A 20080-nucleotide genomic window follows, 5' to 3' on the forward strand; every position below is an offset into this window, starting at 1 on the left:
GCTGGCAAGGTGGCACAGGACTTGAATCTCAGCACTTGGAGCAGACTGAGCTCTGAGTTCATGGCCAGCCCTGTCTATAAGCCAGCAAAGGTGACAGTGAGATTCTTACAAAACCCCACCAACCCTCATCGATGCCCTGATGAAACTGACTGAACGGCCTTTAAACCCAAACGGTAACGGCAGTGACACAGGTAAACACGCTGATAATTTTCAAAGATGAGGTGATGGGTACACAGGAGTTTCTCTACCTCTCTCTGTGCTAGAGTGATCCCCAAATGGAAAGCTAACAGTAATTTTCATCGTTTTCACTTTCTTTCTTTCTTTTTTTTTTGGTTTTTCGAGACAGGGTTTCTCTGTGTAGCTTTGCGCCTTTCCTGGATCTCACTCTGTAGACCAGGCTGGCCTCGAACTCACAAAGATCCACCTGCCTCTGCCTCCGGAGTGCTGGGATTAAAGGTGTGCGCCACCACCGCCCGGCCGTTTTCACTCTCAACTCTGTTCACAATTTGCCTTTGCAGGGCGGACAAGGTGGCGGGCGGAGTGGGTAAAAGCACATGCCGTGCAAGCCTGGTCGCCTGAGCTTGAGCCCTGGAGCCCATGCAAGGTAGGAGAAAAACCAACCGCCAAAAGCTGTCCTCTGACCAACCGCCGCATCACACACACACACACACACACACAGAGACACACACACAGTCATGCACACACACACACACATCACACAGAGACACACAGTCATGCACACACACACACACACACACACACATATCACACAAAGACACACATATATATCACACAGAGACACACACACACAGTCATGCACACACACACATATCACACAGAGACACACACACACATCACACAGAGACATACACATCACAGAGACACACACACAGTCATGCACACACACACACATATCACACAGAGACACACATACATATCACACAGAGACACACAGTCATGTACACACACACACACACAGTTAAGCACACAGAGTCATACATATACACACACACACACACACACACACACACACAGACACACACATAGTCATGCACACACACATACAGACACACCCCACAATTACTAAATGACCTGTGCAGTACACAGCTGCAATCCTAGCACCTGAGGGATGGAGGCAGGAACTCCTGTTCAAGGTCATCCTCAGCTCCATAGTGAGACTGACTTCAACTTGAGGTCTCTAAGAGTAAAAATGTTCCTCTGCTATCACTCTGAAAGACTCTTACCTTTCCCTCTGTAGCTTTCTTTGTTGATGAAATTTCTTTCATAAGTTTTGGAATTTCCCTGTCAGATATTTGAGAAAAATTTCTAAGTTAGTTCTTTACAAAACTATTGAAAGTTATAAAACATACTTTTAATAATTTAGTACCTAAACTACAGAGTAAATTAGAACAGGCTCACATACTCCAAGACAACCGCGATGTGCCGGTGCCGGACCCGGACCCACAGGTCATCGTCTTCTTCAAGAATGGCTTCCTTGTCCTTTCCATCTGTTCTGTATCTAAACAGACCAAGGAGAACAGTTTGGGATTCTCTTCCTCAGAAAGCAGAAGAAACATTATTCTAAACAACAATTTTGAAAAACAAACTGAAGAGTACAGACTCAGTCTGCAACGTGAGGGGGTCAAAACCCAAAGCAGATTAGAACCTTCTATTAGGAATCTAGGAAAACATCTTTTTCCTCTCAGATGCTAGGTTTACAGTCTTGGCAGAATGTCATCTTACAAAGCAAAATTCAACAGCCCACAGTGAGCTTTAAGAATAAAAGCAGCTAGGTGCAGCGGCACCTGGAAGGCAGAGGTTAGAAGGAGCGGAGTCAAGGTCACCCTGACAACAGCGTTCAGGGCCAGCCTGAGTTCCATGAGACCCTGTCTCAAATACAAAGACTACAAAGACTAATCAAGCGAACAACAAAGCTGAATATACAAGCAGCTGTGTCTCTAATCACTTAAAATGATTGTGATATGCTAACAACCCACAGTTCGGCCATCAAACAAACATCCGCTGGGAGCTATGGCTCCCGTCAGCCTGCTGGGAGTGTTTGGTGCAAATTCACAAGCATCATCTGAGGCTTTATCCTAACCAACCCTCTAGCCACACCTCCTTTAAAGGACAGAAGAAATGAGAAAACTAACACGGCTGTGAAAATACTGCGACAGCTTTGCCAAGCTCTCCCGGAGTAAGCAGCAATTCAAGGTTCACGGAACCCATGAAACGGGCTTTTGACTCATCTCCTCAATGCCATGTCTTTTTTAGTACAGATACCCTTCTTCTATTTGTGCAGGTAGAAAAGACTCCACTGTCCTTGGGAATGTCAATTTCCTGAGGCAGATTAGGGACTACACAGCATTTTCTTAGTTCTGAACTATGGACAATACATGTCCATTTCTGTTCTATAAATGCAGTAATTCCTATAACCCCATGTTATAGGCTTCATTTACAAAACAATCTTCCTGTGTGGTCTAAGATACGCAAAGATAAAATGGCTGTGCTTAATGACAAGGCTGACCTAAGCATGGAAGCCCTTCTTCATGCAAACTACCAGTGTGTGCTTACATAATGCCTTTGCCATTTGAGTGGATCATAAGCAAACCAGTAGCATGAGGGCAACACTCCAAGATGACAACAGCCCGTTAGAGCAAATTTAAAGAGGTCCTCACGATAGAAGTACAGTCTGAATAAGCAGAAATTCCTCTTTACAGCAAAACTTGTGATGGAGGCCAGGTAGGGTGGCATGCCTTTAATTCCAGCTCTTAGGAGGCAAAGGCAGGTGGACCTCTGTGAGTTCAAGGCCAGCCTGCTCTACACAGTGAAATCCAGACCAGCCAGGGCTCCATAGTGGGGCCCTGGGAGGATGTATGTGATGGAGATTAGCAGGGAGGTGAGCCCCACTACAGTGTGTGTAACACAGGGGTGAACAGCAGGCCATCAAATCAAACTCCAATGGGGGGACACCGGTGACGTGAGGCTTGGGGACGACTGTACCCACTTTCCCTTCCTTTGTCTCTGAGGAAAACGGGAAGTAATTTAAAGGTTCTGAGTGAAGTAATATGCATTGACCTGGATCTTACTAAGACTTTCTTTCTCTCGAGTTGGGGAAAAACTGAAGGAGGCGGGGCCCAAAGACAGAAGACAGTGAGTGTGGGCAACATCATGAGCTTGAGGCTAAGTCAGCTGAAAAATTAGGTCTTTAAAATGTAGTCCTAAAGATTTACTACGGAACTGAGTGTTTTTGAACTTAATGGCCATGACTGAGTAAGTAACTAGAGATAGGAGCTGCATTTACTATGGGGAGCACGGAGTGCTATGAAGAGGGCCACCAGCAACTCAGGTGGACACACAAGCTTAAGATGCTCACCAGACACTTCAAATATAGTCAGTCACGAGGGAGTTGATATGAATCTGAAGTTAAGGGTCAGTGAGCCCATGGCAGACAAAACTTGAGACTAAGTGTTCTTTTGAAAGTCTATAAACAGAGTCCCCAAACTGAACACTAGAACGACATTCCAACCCTAGGAAGCAGTGAGACCAGACTTTTGGATTTAGTAACAGAGGTAGACTTTCTGGCTGGCTTGGTGGATGAAAGCACTCACAGTAGAAGGCTGACAGGCTGGAGTTTGGGGTTCGACCACTGGGACTCACGGAGGAAGGAGAGAACCCACTCTGCACGATGGTCCTCAGAACTCCACATGCATGGCAAGGCAAGGCGCGTGCGTAAGTGCGTGCACACACACACACACACACACACACACACACACACACACACACACGGCAAAAACACCACAACACTACTGTTAATAAGAAGTCATGGAACACAGGGAGGGTAGACTCCTGTATCGGTCGGTCTTCTCTCTGAACTTTTGTGACTTGGTCAAAGGGTATTGTTGTCTTTTAAAAAATTAACCACCTTCCTTACTTTCTCAAGCAATTAAACCTGGAGAGAACACATTTTAATACTAGTTAAATGCTGTCTAAAACTTCTGGCAAGTCTAGAACCAAATTCTCTATTGTCTGATACCAGATTCTTTTCCAAACCTACTGAACAATGCAGCTTGGAGACCTATAGGGTAACAGGGGTATAGATAATACTTCTGAAAATTCCAAACAACTGCTGAAAACAATTTTTACAATAGAAAAATGGCTCTATTGATTTCCTGGCTAATATTGATACAAACAATACAGAAGAACTAAAAAAAAAAACCAAAAAACAAAAAACAAAAAACCAAGGTTTAAAAAAACACAATAGAAAATACACGATTTAAGAAAAATTGTGAAGTATCATAATTAACAAAAGTTGCATTTATTTAATAAACTACTATTACTTAATTAGGTTTTCTTTGTGGTACAATGGATTTAACGTAGAGCTTCATACATACTAGGCAAGGGCGCTACAACTAAGTCCTTTATTTATTTATTTATTTAAATGTAAAAAAAAATTTTTTTTGAGTTAGGGTCTTACTAAATTGCCCAGACTGGCCTTGAACTTGTGATGCTCTTGCCTAAGCCTCCCAAGCAGCTGGAATTATAGGTCTGAATCTCTGGACCCAGCTCTACTAAATTAATATACATAAAATTTCCTAAAACAAATACTCATTTTAACTTCTGTGTTCAAGTGGTAAATCTGGCTTGAATCCTGCCATGTAGTCCAGGCTGGCATCAAAGTCATGATTCTTCTGCTAAATGTTCCCAAATGCTGGAATCACGGAGGTGTGCTGCATGCCCGGCTTCAAATAGCAAATATTGGCTGAGAAATGACTATCTGGAATTTAGAGATCATGATGTCAAAAAGCACAATGATTGTGTGGGTATATGTGTAAATTAAATGATGGTAAGTAAAATGGCTTCTCACTTCACTTACTTGCCCTTACTTGAAAAGTAATATCCTTCCTTAAAGATTACATCAATAACTATGAAAAGAGTAAAATCGTGCCTATTCTCAGTAGCTGTTATAAATTACATTGACAAGACACTTTGGGGTATATGACTTAGAATAAACACAGCCAAATCATTTCGACTATAATATATATGAAATATAATAATGGGGGGCTGGAGAGATGGCTCAGTGATTAAGAGCACTGGCTGCTCTCCCAGAGGCCCTGCATTCAATTCCCAGTACCCACAAGGCATCCGACACCCTCACACAGACATACACGAAGGCAAAACATCAACGCACATAAAATAAAAATGAATAAATAAAAAAGAAATAATAATGGGCCTGACATTTACTCTGAATGTAAGTGAAAAGTCCTAATTCAACTTGTTTAAATGCACCTCTGTTGTGGAATAGTTAAGGAGGTAAATGCACTTAAAAGCTTCTAAAGCAAGCTGCCCATTAGCTTACAGAGTGAACATTTTGTCAGGGTTACAGGAGAGAGAGAGAGAGAGAGAGAGAGAGAGAGAGAGAGAGAGAGAGAGAGAGAGAGAGAGATTGCTCTGAACAAGCAGGTCCCAGGTCTTTCAGCTTTCTGCTGTCACCATGAGTCATTAAAGAGTCTGTCTACAAGCCCTCTACGAGCCCTTCAATTTATACTTGCTTGTATGTATCATTCTCAATTGGTAGTAGATCATATGCCATTGCCTGAAAGGTCAGTTCATGCAGGACAGTGGACACAGGATCAAAGCCACGGTCAATTATTAAGAGCTGGGAATGAGTTTTACCCTAGAATAACAAGATAAAATTATCTTAAGAAATTTCAGTATCTTTATGTGAACACATTTTTAATATTTTAAATTTTTAATAATTTTAATATTTAATAAAAGTAAATTTAATCCTTTCCCTCAACAAAAACACACAATAAAACAAATGGTTAACTGCCTTAAGATGTGAAATGATATTAAAACAAAAAAAAATGAGCAGCACAGTAGGGAAAAACAGGACTACACCACTAACATTTTCATAATTAGTTAAGAGGCTACAGACATCAGTATAATATTCCCCAATGGTCTTTGAAGAAGTAACATCTAGCTTCCCTAAATATTCTTTTTTTCTTTTCTTCTTTTTCCAGGATGGGATCTCACTATGTAGCTAACCCAGGCTGGCTTTGGTCTCACCATCCTTCCTCAGTTTCTCACGTGCTGGACCTACAGATACATACTACTACTACTCCTGGCCAAAGTTATCTTCTTGTCCATTCGGTTCCACAAAAAATAGGGCTGACATAAATTATGAATAGTAGCTACTACTTGAGTTCTCTGTGCTAGACATTTGCTAGACAACAAAGACATACTTGTTTCACAGCGGTACCACCTCACAGTTCTTACAGCAACCCTTGAGACAGACATTATCACATCCACATGACAATGAGGCCATTGCAGCTTATCCCAATGCTTGTGCTTTGACTACTATGCTATTTTAAGAGTAGAGATTAGCCAAGCAGTGGTGGCACACGCTTTTAATTCCAGCACTCAGTAGGCAGAGGCGGGTGAATCTCTGTAAGTTCAAGGCCAGCCTGGTCTATAGAGTGAGTTCCAGGACAGCCAGGGCTACTACACAGAGAAACCCTGTCTCAAAAAACAAAACAAAACAAAAAACAAAAACAAAAAATAGAGATTATATTAATGACAACTAAGACTATAAATCATAATAAAAACCCTGTTAACATTAACTCAAACACAACACCAACCACTAAACAGTGGCTGAGTAGCAGTGTTTGGAAATTCTACTGCTAATGTTTGAATCTTCTCCAGTTCTTCTGAGGGGTGAAGGGGGTGGTGGTAGTGGGAATCAAACCCAGGCAGATGCTCTACCACTAAGCTATTATTCACTTTTGATTTTGAGATAGGCTAGCCTTGAGCTTACTTTGTACCCCAGGCAGGCCCTGAACTTGTGATCTTCCTTCTTCAGCCCCCAAAGTAAACTAGGATTACAGGCCTGTGGTACCAATCCTGGTTCACAATTCACTCTTAAACGTAGCTGTTTAGCTTATTAGTCAAAGAAATAAGAGGTAACTAACTATAATTCAGACATTTCCCATGACTTTACACTTAGCAGACAGAGGTAAATCACATAAGCTAGACTTTTAAAATGCGTCTGAATTACCGCCTCTCCTAATAAAGGTGAAGCAGAAAGGTACAGTGATAAAGACTTTGGAATTCAATCTGGGGTTGAGTTCAGCCATGGTCGGTTTCTTGTTGTATGACCTCAGCTAAGTTTTTCAATCTTTCTTACGTTAGTATTAACGATATAAAAACGACAGAACCTCTCCCTTGTGAGACTGCTGTGAAGGTTAAATGCATTACCATGAAACACAACATCCATGAGCTGAGTCTGCAGAAACACACAAACTAAAAGGCAGTCCTGGGCATTTACAGAAAAGCTTGGGATATGAGAGACCATGGTAGCACTTGGCTTGAAGAATCAGGAAAGGCTTCGAAAAAAGGTAAGCCTTCATCAGATGCTTGAATAAGAAAGGTATCAATTGAAGGGTATGTCATTTCCCAGGAGAAAGAATAAAAAGGAGAGGGAGAAAGCAAGTGAGCATTTTGCCTTTTTTCCACTGAAACTATACAGGACTAAAGAGAGATTTACTAAAATTCTTTGGTTTAACAAATAGTTTAATTCACTGCCCACTATGTTTTTAAAGCCACTCTACCTTTGTAACAGAATAAAGCTTGCACTAGACCTCCAAGCCAAAAGTCACTAACTTTTCAAGTAACCAGCAGAACTTCTAAACTGACATCTTCCATTCATGTTGTCTAACACTCAATTTTACCTTTTTATGAGCTATTATTATATTATCATCTTTCTCACGCTATAGTCATTCTTGAAGCTCAGGGCCTCTTCCTGCAGGATGCCTCTTAAGACTGGTTGAGAATAAGAGACGTCCCAGCCTGTGTTGCCATTGTATTCTGTGTATTCCTCTCGAGCCGCTGACAGCCCAGTCCCGACAATCAGTGGTTTCCTTGGCCATCTCCTCTTCTGAACTAAGGCAGTTCCTGCCTTTACGATCCAGCTATTGTGATACAGCCAGCTATTGTGATACAGCCTCCCAGCCTCCAACACCACTTGTCCATCTCCTTCCTCAGCTCTTCTTCCCTCTCCAGCCACACTTACATGCTGGCATTCCCCAGGTCCCAACCTTACTCTCTGATTACATTACATAATTTTTAGAAGACAGTAACAACGGTTGCTATTTATTACTCTTACATGTACAATATACTTAGATGTTACCTCATCTAATTCTCCTATCAGCCAAGCAAGGCACACATTATCTCATTCATTTCAGAGATGAGAAACAACTCAAGGTTGCAGAGCGAGTAATAGTGGGAATCCCAGCATTTATTAAATATTAACTTAGTGGAAGCCATTATTCTGAAGACTCCATACACATTAACTCATTTAATCCTTTCATTAGCTTAAAAATAGGCATTATTATTTCCACTTTATAGAGACAAAAATTTAGTTCAAAGAATTTGCCTTAATTAACATAATTATTCACTAAATGGCTTCAAAGTCTCCAGCCTCCTCCTAGACCACATTGTCAAACCACACTATCTACTAAGGTTTCTGCTTAAGGACTCTCAAATCAGAACTGTAGATCCATCTTTAATGATCTCCAGATCGATACTAGGAAATGAATGAACATAGGTTGCTCTGACTTATAAAGGAAATACAGATTTTGTGAAGTCATGACTTGCCACTTATAAATTACCTTTATTAGGCCGTTTTCATCCATTTTGTAGTAGTCTTCAAGCTTTTTTTCAACCAGTTGTGCAAGCTTACTGGCATTATCTAGAGGTTTACTAGAAATGGAAAAAAATGTTTTAACAATTATCTTTCAGGACACACTTTACAATACTGTAAAAGTTAAATTCTAAAATAAGACTTTGCAACTTTATGTTTCTAAAATGCAAAAATTTACAAATATGGAAAACCAGATATTAAACATATCACGTAATTGCCATAGCTTCAGCATGTGCTTCAGATATTTTAATATGAAGGAATAAAATGTTACATATAGAGTTGCCATTCCCATATCCCCTCCCCCCCATCACTACACCAGATTCTATATATTCATCCCCTGAAAGTAGATGGTCACCGAAACCATTCTCCATTTCATACCATTAAAAACAACATGGAAAAATATGCTTGGCACATTTCTCCATGCATACATTTCTCTAGGTACACTGAATATGGAGGGATGAATCCTGGGTCAGAGGGTATACGCATGCGCGACTTTGCTTTCCAAGTGAAGTGACCATTATAGTAGCAGTCTGGGATTTCCTCACACTCCCTCCTTTGCGCAGTTTTCCAATGTAGCTACTGGTTAAAACCGTGTACGCTCTGTCTTATAAAATGGCAGCACTGGTAGAGAGGCTCAGTGGTTTCAAGTGCTCGCTGTTCTTGCAGGGGACGTGGGTTTGGTTCCTAGAACCCACACGAGGCAGCTACTGCCTGTAACTCCAGTCCCTCTTCTGGCCTGGGGGCAACATGTGCAACACGTGGTGCAATAAGTTCATGCAGGCACAAACGCAGATATATAAATAAAAGTCAATAGATATTTCATAATAAACAGTAAGAATGGGGGCATCATACTTTAAGTTGTATCTTCATGATCAGTGGTATCAGTATTATTTTCTAAACCTACAAGAAAAATGGTGGAAAATGCTCTTCCACTAGCACACTAACCTGAAAAATGGGGAAGGGGGGGTCCTCATATGAGGCTTTTAAAGTGTTTAGGAATCTTTTGGTTTTATATTTTAAAAATAAAGGCACACCTACAAAGAGTGATTTTTTTATTTTTTGTCAAAAAGTGAAAAAGAGGTAATTTTATTTTAGAATTTACCTTAACAGTTTTACATAGCATAAAGGAATATTCTGTTAGAGAACAGGTAGAATTTGTGTATTTATGATGTATGTGGTATGTGTGTGTGTATGGGTGAGCCCATCTGTGTGTCTGTGGAGGCCGGAGGTTAACACTGGGGTTTTCCTGTCACCCTTCACCTTATTTGTTTGGGACAGGGTCTTCACTGACACTGGAGCTCACCCTTCCAGCTAGACTGGCTGGCTACTTCCGGAGTGCTGGTGTGGCAGACACACAAACATGGGCTTTTGTGACTGCTGGGGATCCGAACTCAGTTCCTCATGCCTGCGAGGCAAGTATTTTACCAATGGAGCTATCTCTCAGCCCCGGAATTTTTAAAGCTATGGCTATTGTTTCATTTTTAATAAATAAATATGTCTGTATGCAAACTATTAGATTATAAAATGGTTTATGCTTACTCACTTTTCTTGAGCATAACCAGCCATCAATAGTAGAAGCTTAAAAGACACTAAACTCGCCAGGCGTTGGTGGCGCACGCCTTTAATCCCAGCACTCGGGAGGCAGAGCCAGGCGGATCTCTGTGAGTTCGAGGCCAGCCTGGGCTACCAAGTGAGCTCCAGGAAAGGCGCAAAGCTACACAGAGAAACCCTGTCTCGAAAAACCAAAAAAAAAAAAAAAAAAAAGACACTAAACTCTATCTAGCAAGAGGCAAACCACTTAGCTCAGCTCCACTAAGCCAGATCATAATTAGCATATTTTTTACAAGTTCTAATTCCCAGGGTAAAAAGCTTGTTTGGTGATGTCTGAGTTAGAGATGATATTGCTTTAATAATTAACAGCAGGTGTTACAATTTTCTACATTTGTTTACTTATTTGTGGATACTAGCATGGAGTAGTGCAGGTACAGAGGTCAGGGACAGCTGTGATAACTGATTCTCTTCTTCCACCATGCAGGCCCCGTGGCTCAAGCTCAGGACCAGACCCTGGGGAGCAAGCCCCTTTACCTGCTGAGCCATCCTGCCAGCTCCCAACAGCGGACTTTAAAATGCCCACATTAAGAGAGACCGAGTGTACGGTAATACATAAACTTGGCATGAAATGGTTCACCAATCAACTGGACAAACGCCAATACTCAGCAAACGGACGTGCCAAGGAACGGTCAATGTGCACTCACTGCATGTAGCAGCAGTGTGTGTCGTCATCTCTCTTAGTGATGAACAGGTGAACGCCCTTCATTCTAACAACCCCGTGAGAGAGCTATCAGCATCTTTCCGTTTTCTAATTATAAATTCTAAGATCGGATTAAACACAGCCGGCAGCAGAGCCTGAAGCATAAGCTGATAAAACAAACAAAACCAAACTTAGTTCTGGAATTTAGTACAGGCTGTTGGTTACTGTGCCGTCAGTCTGAAGCCTGCGCTCTCCATCTTCTTCCTGCCGGGCCTGGCAACTGTCCAGGGGAACTCTACTCCGGAAAGCGATACAAGAAAGCGGAGCTGTGGTGCTTTAGGCCGCACTACAACGAACAATACACACACCGCCATGCCTTACCTCTTATACCTCACGCCAGGGTTCTCATCCAGAGTGGCACACACGGTCACAATCTGTTCAGCCATGGCCTCCATGACTGCTTCTTTCCTGCTGCCGTTACTAGGGTCTGGACTGTAACAGTAATAGAACGCGTCTGGTACATCAAGAGTATAAACCTAAGTTAGGTCAAGAGAAGTTACACTGTCAATCTGGAGACTTGATTCTAAACACCTATCAGGGAAAACGAGCTGTGCTCTGAGCCACTGGCGGACGGGTGCGTGGGGCTGCCTCCTGACACAGCTGTCTGTGTCAGCCTATGATCTCATCTAGAGCATCCTCAGCCTCTCTGCCTCAGCTTTCACCCTCCATCTCTTGAGTCAGTCTCCTCCCGGGTAGTCTGCCTCCCTCCTCCAAGTCTTGTTCAAATACAGAGAGTACCAACTGCGTTTACAACCTGCGCAACAGAGAAAGGAGTCTGAAGTCGGAAGTACCAACCTGAAAACATCCACTGCCTGGCAGAAAGAAAACTGTAAAAATCTTAACCTAGTGCTTCCCAAGGCTGCATCTACACCTCTTTAATTGTCTAGCTTAGAATCACATCCTTGACCAAAGACTTCACATGAATACAATGAAATCTCAGATACGTTCACTCGCTCAGCTAACAACGAACTGGGCATTACAATGGCAGCCCATCACTGCTGTATTATTTGAGGGATACACAGGGCCGGAGTGGAGAGTTCCCCAGTAAACTATGTTTGGGGTTTTCAAAACTAGTGAGAGTAATGCCTCTCAACTTAGATAAGGCATTGGGTGTAGGACCGGAGAAGTAACAAGCACAGGTTATGTAACAAGGTACAAATAAACTTCCTTGCTTTTCCTTTCACTCAAAGTCATTGACTTTCCGAACATAACCAACTTCCAACAGCAGCAGCCCGACCAGAAACTGAAGTTCAGCTGTGCCAACCCAGGGCCTCTGCTCTCAAAGGCTTACCAACCAGCAAGCACTCTGCACATGAACTGTAGACTACCCCACCGCAGCAGGTCATGCTGCTTGTTCAGAAGTGTTCCCATCCCATACCTAAAGGACTTCTGCCTAGGGCAGCAGCTCCTAACCTGTGGGTTTGATCCCTTTGGGGGGAGGTCGAATGACCCTTTCACAGGGGTTACCTAAGACCACTGGAAAACACAGATATTTACACCATGATTCATAACAGTAGCGAAATTACACTTACGTAGCAACGAACATAATGTTATGGTTGGGGTCACCACAACAAGAGGAACTGTATTAAAGGGTTGCAGCATTAGGGAGGTTGAGAACCACTGCCCTATGGGAACCTATTTCCCACCCACTGATGTCTTGACTATGGAATGTTAGTTTAAGAGACATGTATCATACAAGAAGCTCTAAGAACCCCTCGTGTGTATGTGTGTGTGCATGCACACATGTGTACGTAAGTGTGGTGGTAGAATGACAAGCTCATTGGTAGAATGCTTTTCTGACATGTTTAAGGCCCTGTGTTTGATCTCCAACACCTACCAAAACCAAACAAATTCTCACAACAAAAGTGACTATCAAGAGTAACAAAAGCCAGGCGGTGGTGGTGCACACCTTTAATCCCAGCACTCGGGAGGCAGAGCCAGGAGGATCTCTGTGAGTTCGAGGCCAGCCTGGTTTACAAAGTGAGTTCCAGGAAAGGTGCAAAGCTACACAGAGGAACACTGTCTCGAAGAAAAAAAAAAGAGTAACAAAAAAACAGCTGTTTGGCTTCAACGTTTTTTCTTTTCCTGGTGACATCTCCACTGCCTTCTTCAGCTTAGGTCCCAGGATATAGAAGATGTTAAAAAAAAAAAAAAAAAAAAAAATCCCGGCCAATCACAATGACTTCATTCTAAGACTTGAGGATCAGTGCAAAGTTTTCTGTACCAGCTCATCTGTAACTATTATCTTGAGGAAGCTGGAGCCTCCTACAGTCTACAGTCTCAGTGAGCTTATGGTAAGACTTATTGAGTCTACCAACACTGCTTGTAACCTATATTCCCATTGTTCCCGTATCTTTCTGCTTCTGTTTTTGCATTCAGGTTATTCTTACCCCTTAGATTGTACCTCTTAATTGCTACCATGTAAAATTCTATTCATTTTACAAATGAATCCCCAATCTCCTAGTAAACCCTTCTTCTGTGGCTGACTGTGCCATGTGTCCTCAACAAATATACCTTACTTTACAGTAACAACTCCAGTTCACTGGGAAGCACAGCTATACACGTCCATCTAAGACATTTTCAATTTCCCATGTGTTTAGGGTAGTCGTGGGACTACATTTTAGTGAATACAGTACAAATGAAGGTTCTTATTTCATTCTGTCTCTCTACTTGTTATATATCTTCTGTTATCCTGCTACCTCAATTAGGAATATAATAATTATATAATCATCTGGCTTATGAAGGGAATGCCTAAGAGAATAGGCTCCTGACATTTGTAGAGCTACTGTGTAAGGTTTATAAAGCCCATTTCCTGACCTTTTATGCAGAAAGAAGTACATTTTCACACTGTATGGGCCACTGAAGTTTAGATTTTCCTGCTCTGTTCAGTTGAACCTAATCCTAGCCGAGCAGACTTTGGAATACTTTGTATCTCTTTCCTAGTTCTCAAATGAGAACAGACAGCTCTTGCACTCATCATCTCACAGGGGAACACCCTAAACCCAGCAGTCTCTAGTCTCTGTGGACCAGGCTGCCTTGCTCTTGCCAGCCTATCGCCTCTGCCTCCCCAGCGCTGCTATTTTAGGCATGCTCTATCACACCCTGCCCCGAAATAACATTATGAGAGCATGTCAGATAAGCCTCTGCTCCTAGCTCAAAGTTTAAATTTAGTAGTATGTCACATGTATTTCTAATATGTTTTTATTATCATCATAATGTTTCCATATCAATTAAACTTCTTAGGTAAAGTCAGGCATGGTATTAGACAGTTGTAATCCCAGTACTTATTAGTATAATCAGACACTACCTCAAAATAATTTTTGTAAGTAAATTTTCTTAAGATGTATATCAAGGAAGTAAATTAGGAGAGAAAACTTAGGAAAAAATACAAGAAGAGGACCTTAAATCATATTTCACAGACTGGCAGTAACCTTTCTCAAGGGACTTCTTTTTATACATAGATATTTTCTGCCATAAATCATCAACTTAAGTCACGCTGCTATGGAATTCCTTCCTGAAAACACAGCAAATGTAGGGTCTGAATGAATTCTGGGGCTGAAACTATTATCTGTTGTGAAGTAACGGTCTGGAAACGTCCACAGCATTTACTACACTACTGCTTAATTTCACTGTTTACACATGATTTTAGGAAGCCTATTTTCATCCTACACTAAACTTATATATTGTATTAAAGGATGAATTTTAAGAAAAATATTTTGAATCTTAAAATCTTACCATTTGAATTATAGTCTTTGTCACAAATAGCAAAGCTTAAAAGAGGAATGCTGTATCTAGGATCTTTCTATTCCTAAATACTGACATGGTAGTTCAAAAAAATCTCCAACTATTCCTCTGTATAATCTAAAATCTAAACAGAGAACTGAGTATAACAAACTTATCTATTCATTGGCTGTGTAACTTGGGGTATGTTGTTTAACCTCTTAAATTTCCAGCCTTTAAAATGGGTACAGAAGCCAGGCATGGCAGTGCACGTCTTTAATCCCAACACTCAGGAGGCAGAGGTGACTCTCTATGAGTTCCAGGTCAGCCTGGCCTACATAGTGAGTTCCAAGATAGCCAGGGCTACATGAGACCTTGTCTTAAAAACAAAAAACAAACAAACAAACAAAACCATGGGAATAGAAGTATCCACAGCACTAGTGAAAAGATGAAATCACTAAATTTATGTAAAGCAACCAAGAAAACTATCTGCCAGAGTAAATACTCTATTGGTGGCTACTAATCTCATCATTACTATCATTAATCAAAGATTCATTAACTGTGTCAGATGAACAGTTATTTCCCAGTTCTATGGTATCAAATATTTATTTAAAGCTTTTGTTTAAATATCATAAAGAGTTACAAAAGCTAAAAAAAAATCTCTGAATTTCATAATCTAATGAATGTTGATGAAACTTCACAGACATGGGATTTGGGGCCAGATATGAAATGCAAACTCCTCTTTTCATCATTCATGTTATATTCTAATCCCTGTTCATGTTTCTCTATTTATTATGGGAATATTTACTTGGAGATTAGGTACAACATTTACCAATAAATACATAAAACATTCTAAGACCATGCTTTAGGAACAAGCTTATAAAACTAATTGTGAAAACCCATTATAAGCAAAAATTAAAAAATAAAAATGACCAGTACCTGAGACTCATGTGGAATAAAGGAAATGTTTATTTCTTTACATCTTCTTATTGACTTGGAGCAAGATGCCTTAATCTTGTTAAAGAGGCTGTCCGGGCAAACTGAGGAGGAAAGCACACGTCCGTAAGTCTTCACTTCTTCTGAATACATCCCTAACGTGCAGTGCTGTTCTTATGCACAGCAGCTGCATTGTATAAAGCAGACCACCCCGCAGACAGACGGTCAGTACAAGGCAGGAAACACAGGGGATAAAAGGCTTCTGCTGCTGCTGTTTTCCCAGACAAGGTCTCTCAAGCCCAGGCTGTGCTCGAACTCAGAGATCCACCTGCCTCTGCCTCCCGAGTGCTGGGATTAAAGGCGTGCGCCACCACCGCCTGGTTTCAGACTTCTTATTGAAATACAGTTATGTAACAAAACATAAACATAAATGTCTCAGGACTTCTTTCCTCTTCTCTCCTTTCCATGTAAATGTATACAATGGGGAAAATATGATAGATTTTTTTTCTCCCATAAAATATGCCAAACAAAAAGACCATTTTCTTTGGTACTTTCCCACAGGCTTCTTTCTGATAATTGGAATTTTGATTAAGATTCCAAAATGCTCATGGACGTAAACTAAAAAGCAGACACTAAAAGCACCAGCATGTTAAACAGTGAGGTAATAACCTTTACAAAGGCACTTACAGTCCGTGAAGTATATATATGCGGCTTTGTATTTGTTCTCAGATTTACTTCCAAAATCACGCAAGAAACAATCTACAGACTTAAAAAGAAGTGAGATGTTAACACATATTTTCTTAAATATTGATTTAAATATGCTGGCTTTGAAGTTTATTTTATTTCAATAAAATAAGCTCTTGCTGGCTAAAAGTTGAATTTACGAACTGATTTTTAAGGATAACCATTTCTCCAGCCAGTGATAGCTATTAAGACAACACACTAAGGTACCAGCAAGAAGGTACTAGGAGTACACCGACGGTATTATTGGCAGTGAGGAGGTCTAGGACACAAACAACAGATGACACGATTATTGGATGACAACAGATGGAGAATGGAGAGGCCTTGCCAGGTGCTGGCAGTACCCTATGAAAAAGGAATCACCAAGACTGATCACGGAGAAGTGTTAGCAAGGCAGGAACTACAACTGCTAACATTACAGCAGAAGAAGGTCTACTGGGTCCTCAGGGGAGACACCAGGGCCACAGCTGGCAGTTCGTCCCTTCATGTGCTCATTAAAGAGAGACAGCCAGGCTGGAGACACCACTCCACAGTTAACGCACGTGCGGCTCTTACCCCAGCACCGGGGTTAGCTCCCAGCACACACACGGCGCTCACAACTGTCCTTACCCCCCAGTGTCAGGGAATTTGATACCTCTTCTGGATCTGCAGGCACCATGAACGCACGTGGTACATGGACAAGCATGCAGGCAAAACACACATGCATGTAAAATAAAAACAGATCTTTTTAAAAAATTTATTTATTTTATATCCCGTAATTTCCCCTTCCTCCGCCCCACCCCTAATCCACTCCTCCTCCGTTTCTGTTCAGAAAAGAGCAGGCCTCCCCTGGATATCAACAAAACATGGCACATCAAGTTGCCATAAGACTAAGCCTCTCCCCTTGAATTAAGGCTGGGCAAGGTGGCCCAGTATGAATAGGGTCCCGAAAGTCAGCAGAAGAGTCGAAAGATGGCCCTGCTCCCACTGTTAGACTTGTCTATCCACTCCTTGAAAATGATAAACAGGAGCTTTGTCAATCACAAATTCTGCAAAGCAACTACCATTTTATACCATTAAATTCTTTAAAAAAGATAATGATTTGGATGGGAAGATGAAAACACTAAGTTAATACTCTCCCCCTTCCCTCTGCTGCTGCTTCTCTGGCAATACTACTACATAGCACGATCTGTAAGTCTTTGACGGTGAATTTTTCTTTTTGTCTTAGAGATATGCGGTTTTGATCTCACAGACTACTAATTCACATTTCTGGAGAGTTCCCTTCCCTTCCACAGCTGTTTCAACAAGCAATCACACTCTGGGCTCCAGGAAGCGTTTCAGAAGCTACGTGGGTCTCTCCATGCTGCGCTACTTTTCTGTTCAGGACAGCAAGGTCTTCAAGTGGCTCCTTCCCTTGCTCGATGTTTTCTTCATTTCACCAGACTTCCTCTCTCTGGCAGCTGGACCTCCGTAGGTGTGCGGCTGGGTGCTTTTCTTTACCACACACGGGAATTAGTCAACTGTGGGATGTCCTAAATACAGCCATTTCCACAGGAGCAGGAAGGCAAAGTTTTTCTTCCCCAGGGCAACACCAAAGTGAAGTAGACAAATCACTAAGGCCCTCCCTTCTGGCAGCCGCTGATTTCCCTTGGATTCTTCAGATCTCCTCCAGCCAACCTCCTGAAATCCGTCCATGATTCTCATCTGGGAACCCTGACACTGGTCTCGGGCTCTCCCAGCCCACGGGAAGCAAATCTCACAATCTTCACAGTCTTCACAGTGCTCCCAAAGACTTCCAGGCCTCACTCACCTGCACAGAGGCCTGGAGGGCCCACAGACAACTGATTCAAGGTGAGGGGAGATGCTGAGCTGGTTGTGGGTAGGTATGAGGGACACGTCAGGCACTGCCTTCTCTAAACTGTCTGCTACTTTACTGAATGTGCAACTGTGGATTCTTTTGTCACTGAACATTAAAAACGAATTCCTAAGTCATTCAATCTATACAAACCTTATATTTATTTATTTATTTATTTATTTATTTATTTATTTATTTATTTTTTCGAGACAGGGTTTCTCCGTGTAGTTTTGGTGCCTGCCCTGGCTCTCACTCTGTAGACCAGGCTGGTACAAACCTTATTTTTAATGGCCACGTGGTCTTTTATACTACCTTTTATCAATTCTCAGAATTTAATCAATTTATTCCTAGCATCTTAATTTAACCATTTATTCCTTAACTCCAAACAGAATTATTTTAAAAAGCTTCTTGAAAATGGTGAATCCATTTTCTTACACTTAACATTTTCTTACATATTATCAGTGTAAAAGTATATGTCAAGCTTTGCTTCATTAACCATGGATGGCTAGAATAACTAAGAGAGAGAGAGAGAGAGAGAGTGAGAGTGTGTGTGTGTGTGTGTGTGTGTGTGTTGCACGCGCACACGCGCACACAACCCTTTTGACAATCTGAATACTAGGTGGAAAAATAGTATGTTTTTCTTTTTCTTTTCTTTTCTAAGACAGATTCAATCATACTGTGTAGCCCTGGCTGGCCTAGAACTTGTTATGTAGACGAGGTAGGCCTCAAACTCAGAGATCCACCTCCTCCTGCCTTCTAAGAGCTGGAGTTAAAGGCATGAGCCACATACTCGGCTAAACATGGTGTTTTTAGGTTGCATTTTTTCCCCAGTCATGAATTTTTTTCTTGTAGTACTATATCATGGATAAATTATAAAATATTATTAAAAAAAAAACTCCTACTTATGGTCTGGAGAGATAGCTCAGAGGTTAAGAGTACTGGCCACTCTGCCAGAGAGGTCCTGAGTTCAATTCCCAGCACCCACATGATGGCTCCCAACCATCTGTAATGGGATCTGGCGCCCTCTTCTGGTGTGTGTATACATAATAAATAAATCTTTAAAATACAAACACTATGGGGCTGGAGAGATGGCTCAGTGGTTAAGAGCACTGACTGCTCTTCCAGAGGTCCTGAGTTCAATTCCCAGCATGAGATCTGGTGCCCTCTTCTGTATACATAATAAATAAATAAATCTTAAAAAAAAAAAATACAAACACTATGTTCCTAGCAGTCAACATACAGATGTATTCTTTGTGTGGTGTTTTTCTGTTTGTTTGCTTCTCTGATTTTAACAGAGTTAGTTAGAAGTGGGAATGAAAAAAGGTGTTGGAAATGCCTTCTCACACACCATAAAGAGCTGGGCACGGTGGCTTATGCCTGTAATCCCAGCATTCAGGAGGCTGAACCAGCAGTCTTAAGTTCAAGACCAGCCTGACTGAAGTCACTATAAATAGTGGCTTCAAGACCAGCCTAGGACACATAGTGAGAACTTGTCTCAAAAAAAAAAAAAAAAAAAAAAAAAAAGCAAGAAAATATTACACAGAAAAAAAAAATGAATCCAATACTAAAAGTTTGGCTCAAGAAGCAAGTCAAGTCGTACTTGTCAGAAAAAAAAAGAAGTAATTTCTTTGACATAAAAATACATACATACACACATAAATCTATACATAAACATGTATACTACAGGAAAGTGACTAAGATAAATAAAGACTTATTGCTTAGGGCTGGAGAGGCGGCTCAGAGGCTGAGTGCTTACAGTTCTTCCTGAGGACCCAGCACCCATTGGGGAGGGGAGGGGCTTACAATGAATGGCCTGTAACTCCAGTTCCAGGGACCT

The 20080-nt window shown here is 41.4% G+C and overlaps 1 protein-coding gene across 2 annotated transcripts in view; it reads right to left on the reverse strand.

The window, feature by feature from the left end:
* The window catches only part of Stxbp3 (syntaxin binding protein 3), a 48499-nt gene that overhangs the window by 13121 nt on the left and 15298 nt on the right, over positions 1 to 20080 (reverse strand). For both annotated transcript variants that reach the window (XM_028879343.2, XM_037207011.1), the window contains exons 5-11: positions 16356 to 16434; positions 15672 to 15772; positions 11334 to 11488; positions 8670 to 8760; positions 5553 to 5677; positions 1424 to 1519; positions 1245 to 1302 (exon numbers count right to left, since the gene is read on the reverse strand). In XM_028879343.2, the coding sequence (XP_028735176.1) occupies positions 1245 to 1302; positions 1424 to 1519; positions 5553 to 5677; positions 8670 to 8760; positions 11334 to 11488; positions 15672 to 15772; positions 16356 to 16434 (705 nt within the window). The remainder of the gene's footprint in view (positions 1 to 1244; positions 1303 to 1423; positions 1520 to 5552; positions 5678 to 8669; positions 8761 to 11333; positions 11489 to 15671; positions 15773 to 16355; positions 16435 to 20080) is intronic.

Source organism: Peromyscus leucopus, chromosome 6 (assembly GCF_004664715.2).
Source record: "Peromyscus leucopus breed LL Stock chromosome 6, UCI_PerLeu_2.1, whole genome shotgun sequence".
Taxonomy (NCBI): Eukaryota; Metazoa; Chordata; class Mammalia; order Rodentia; family Cricetidae; genus Peromyscus; species Peromyscus leucopus.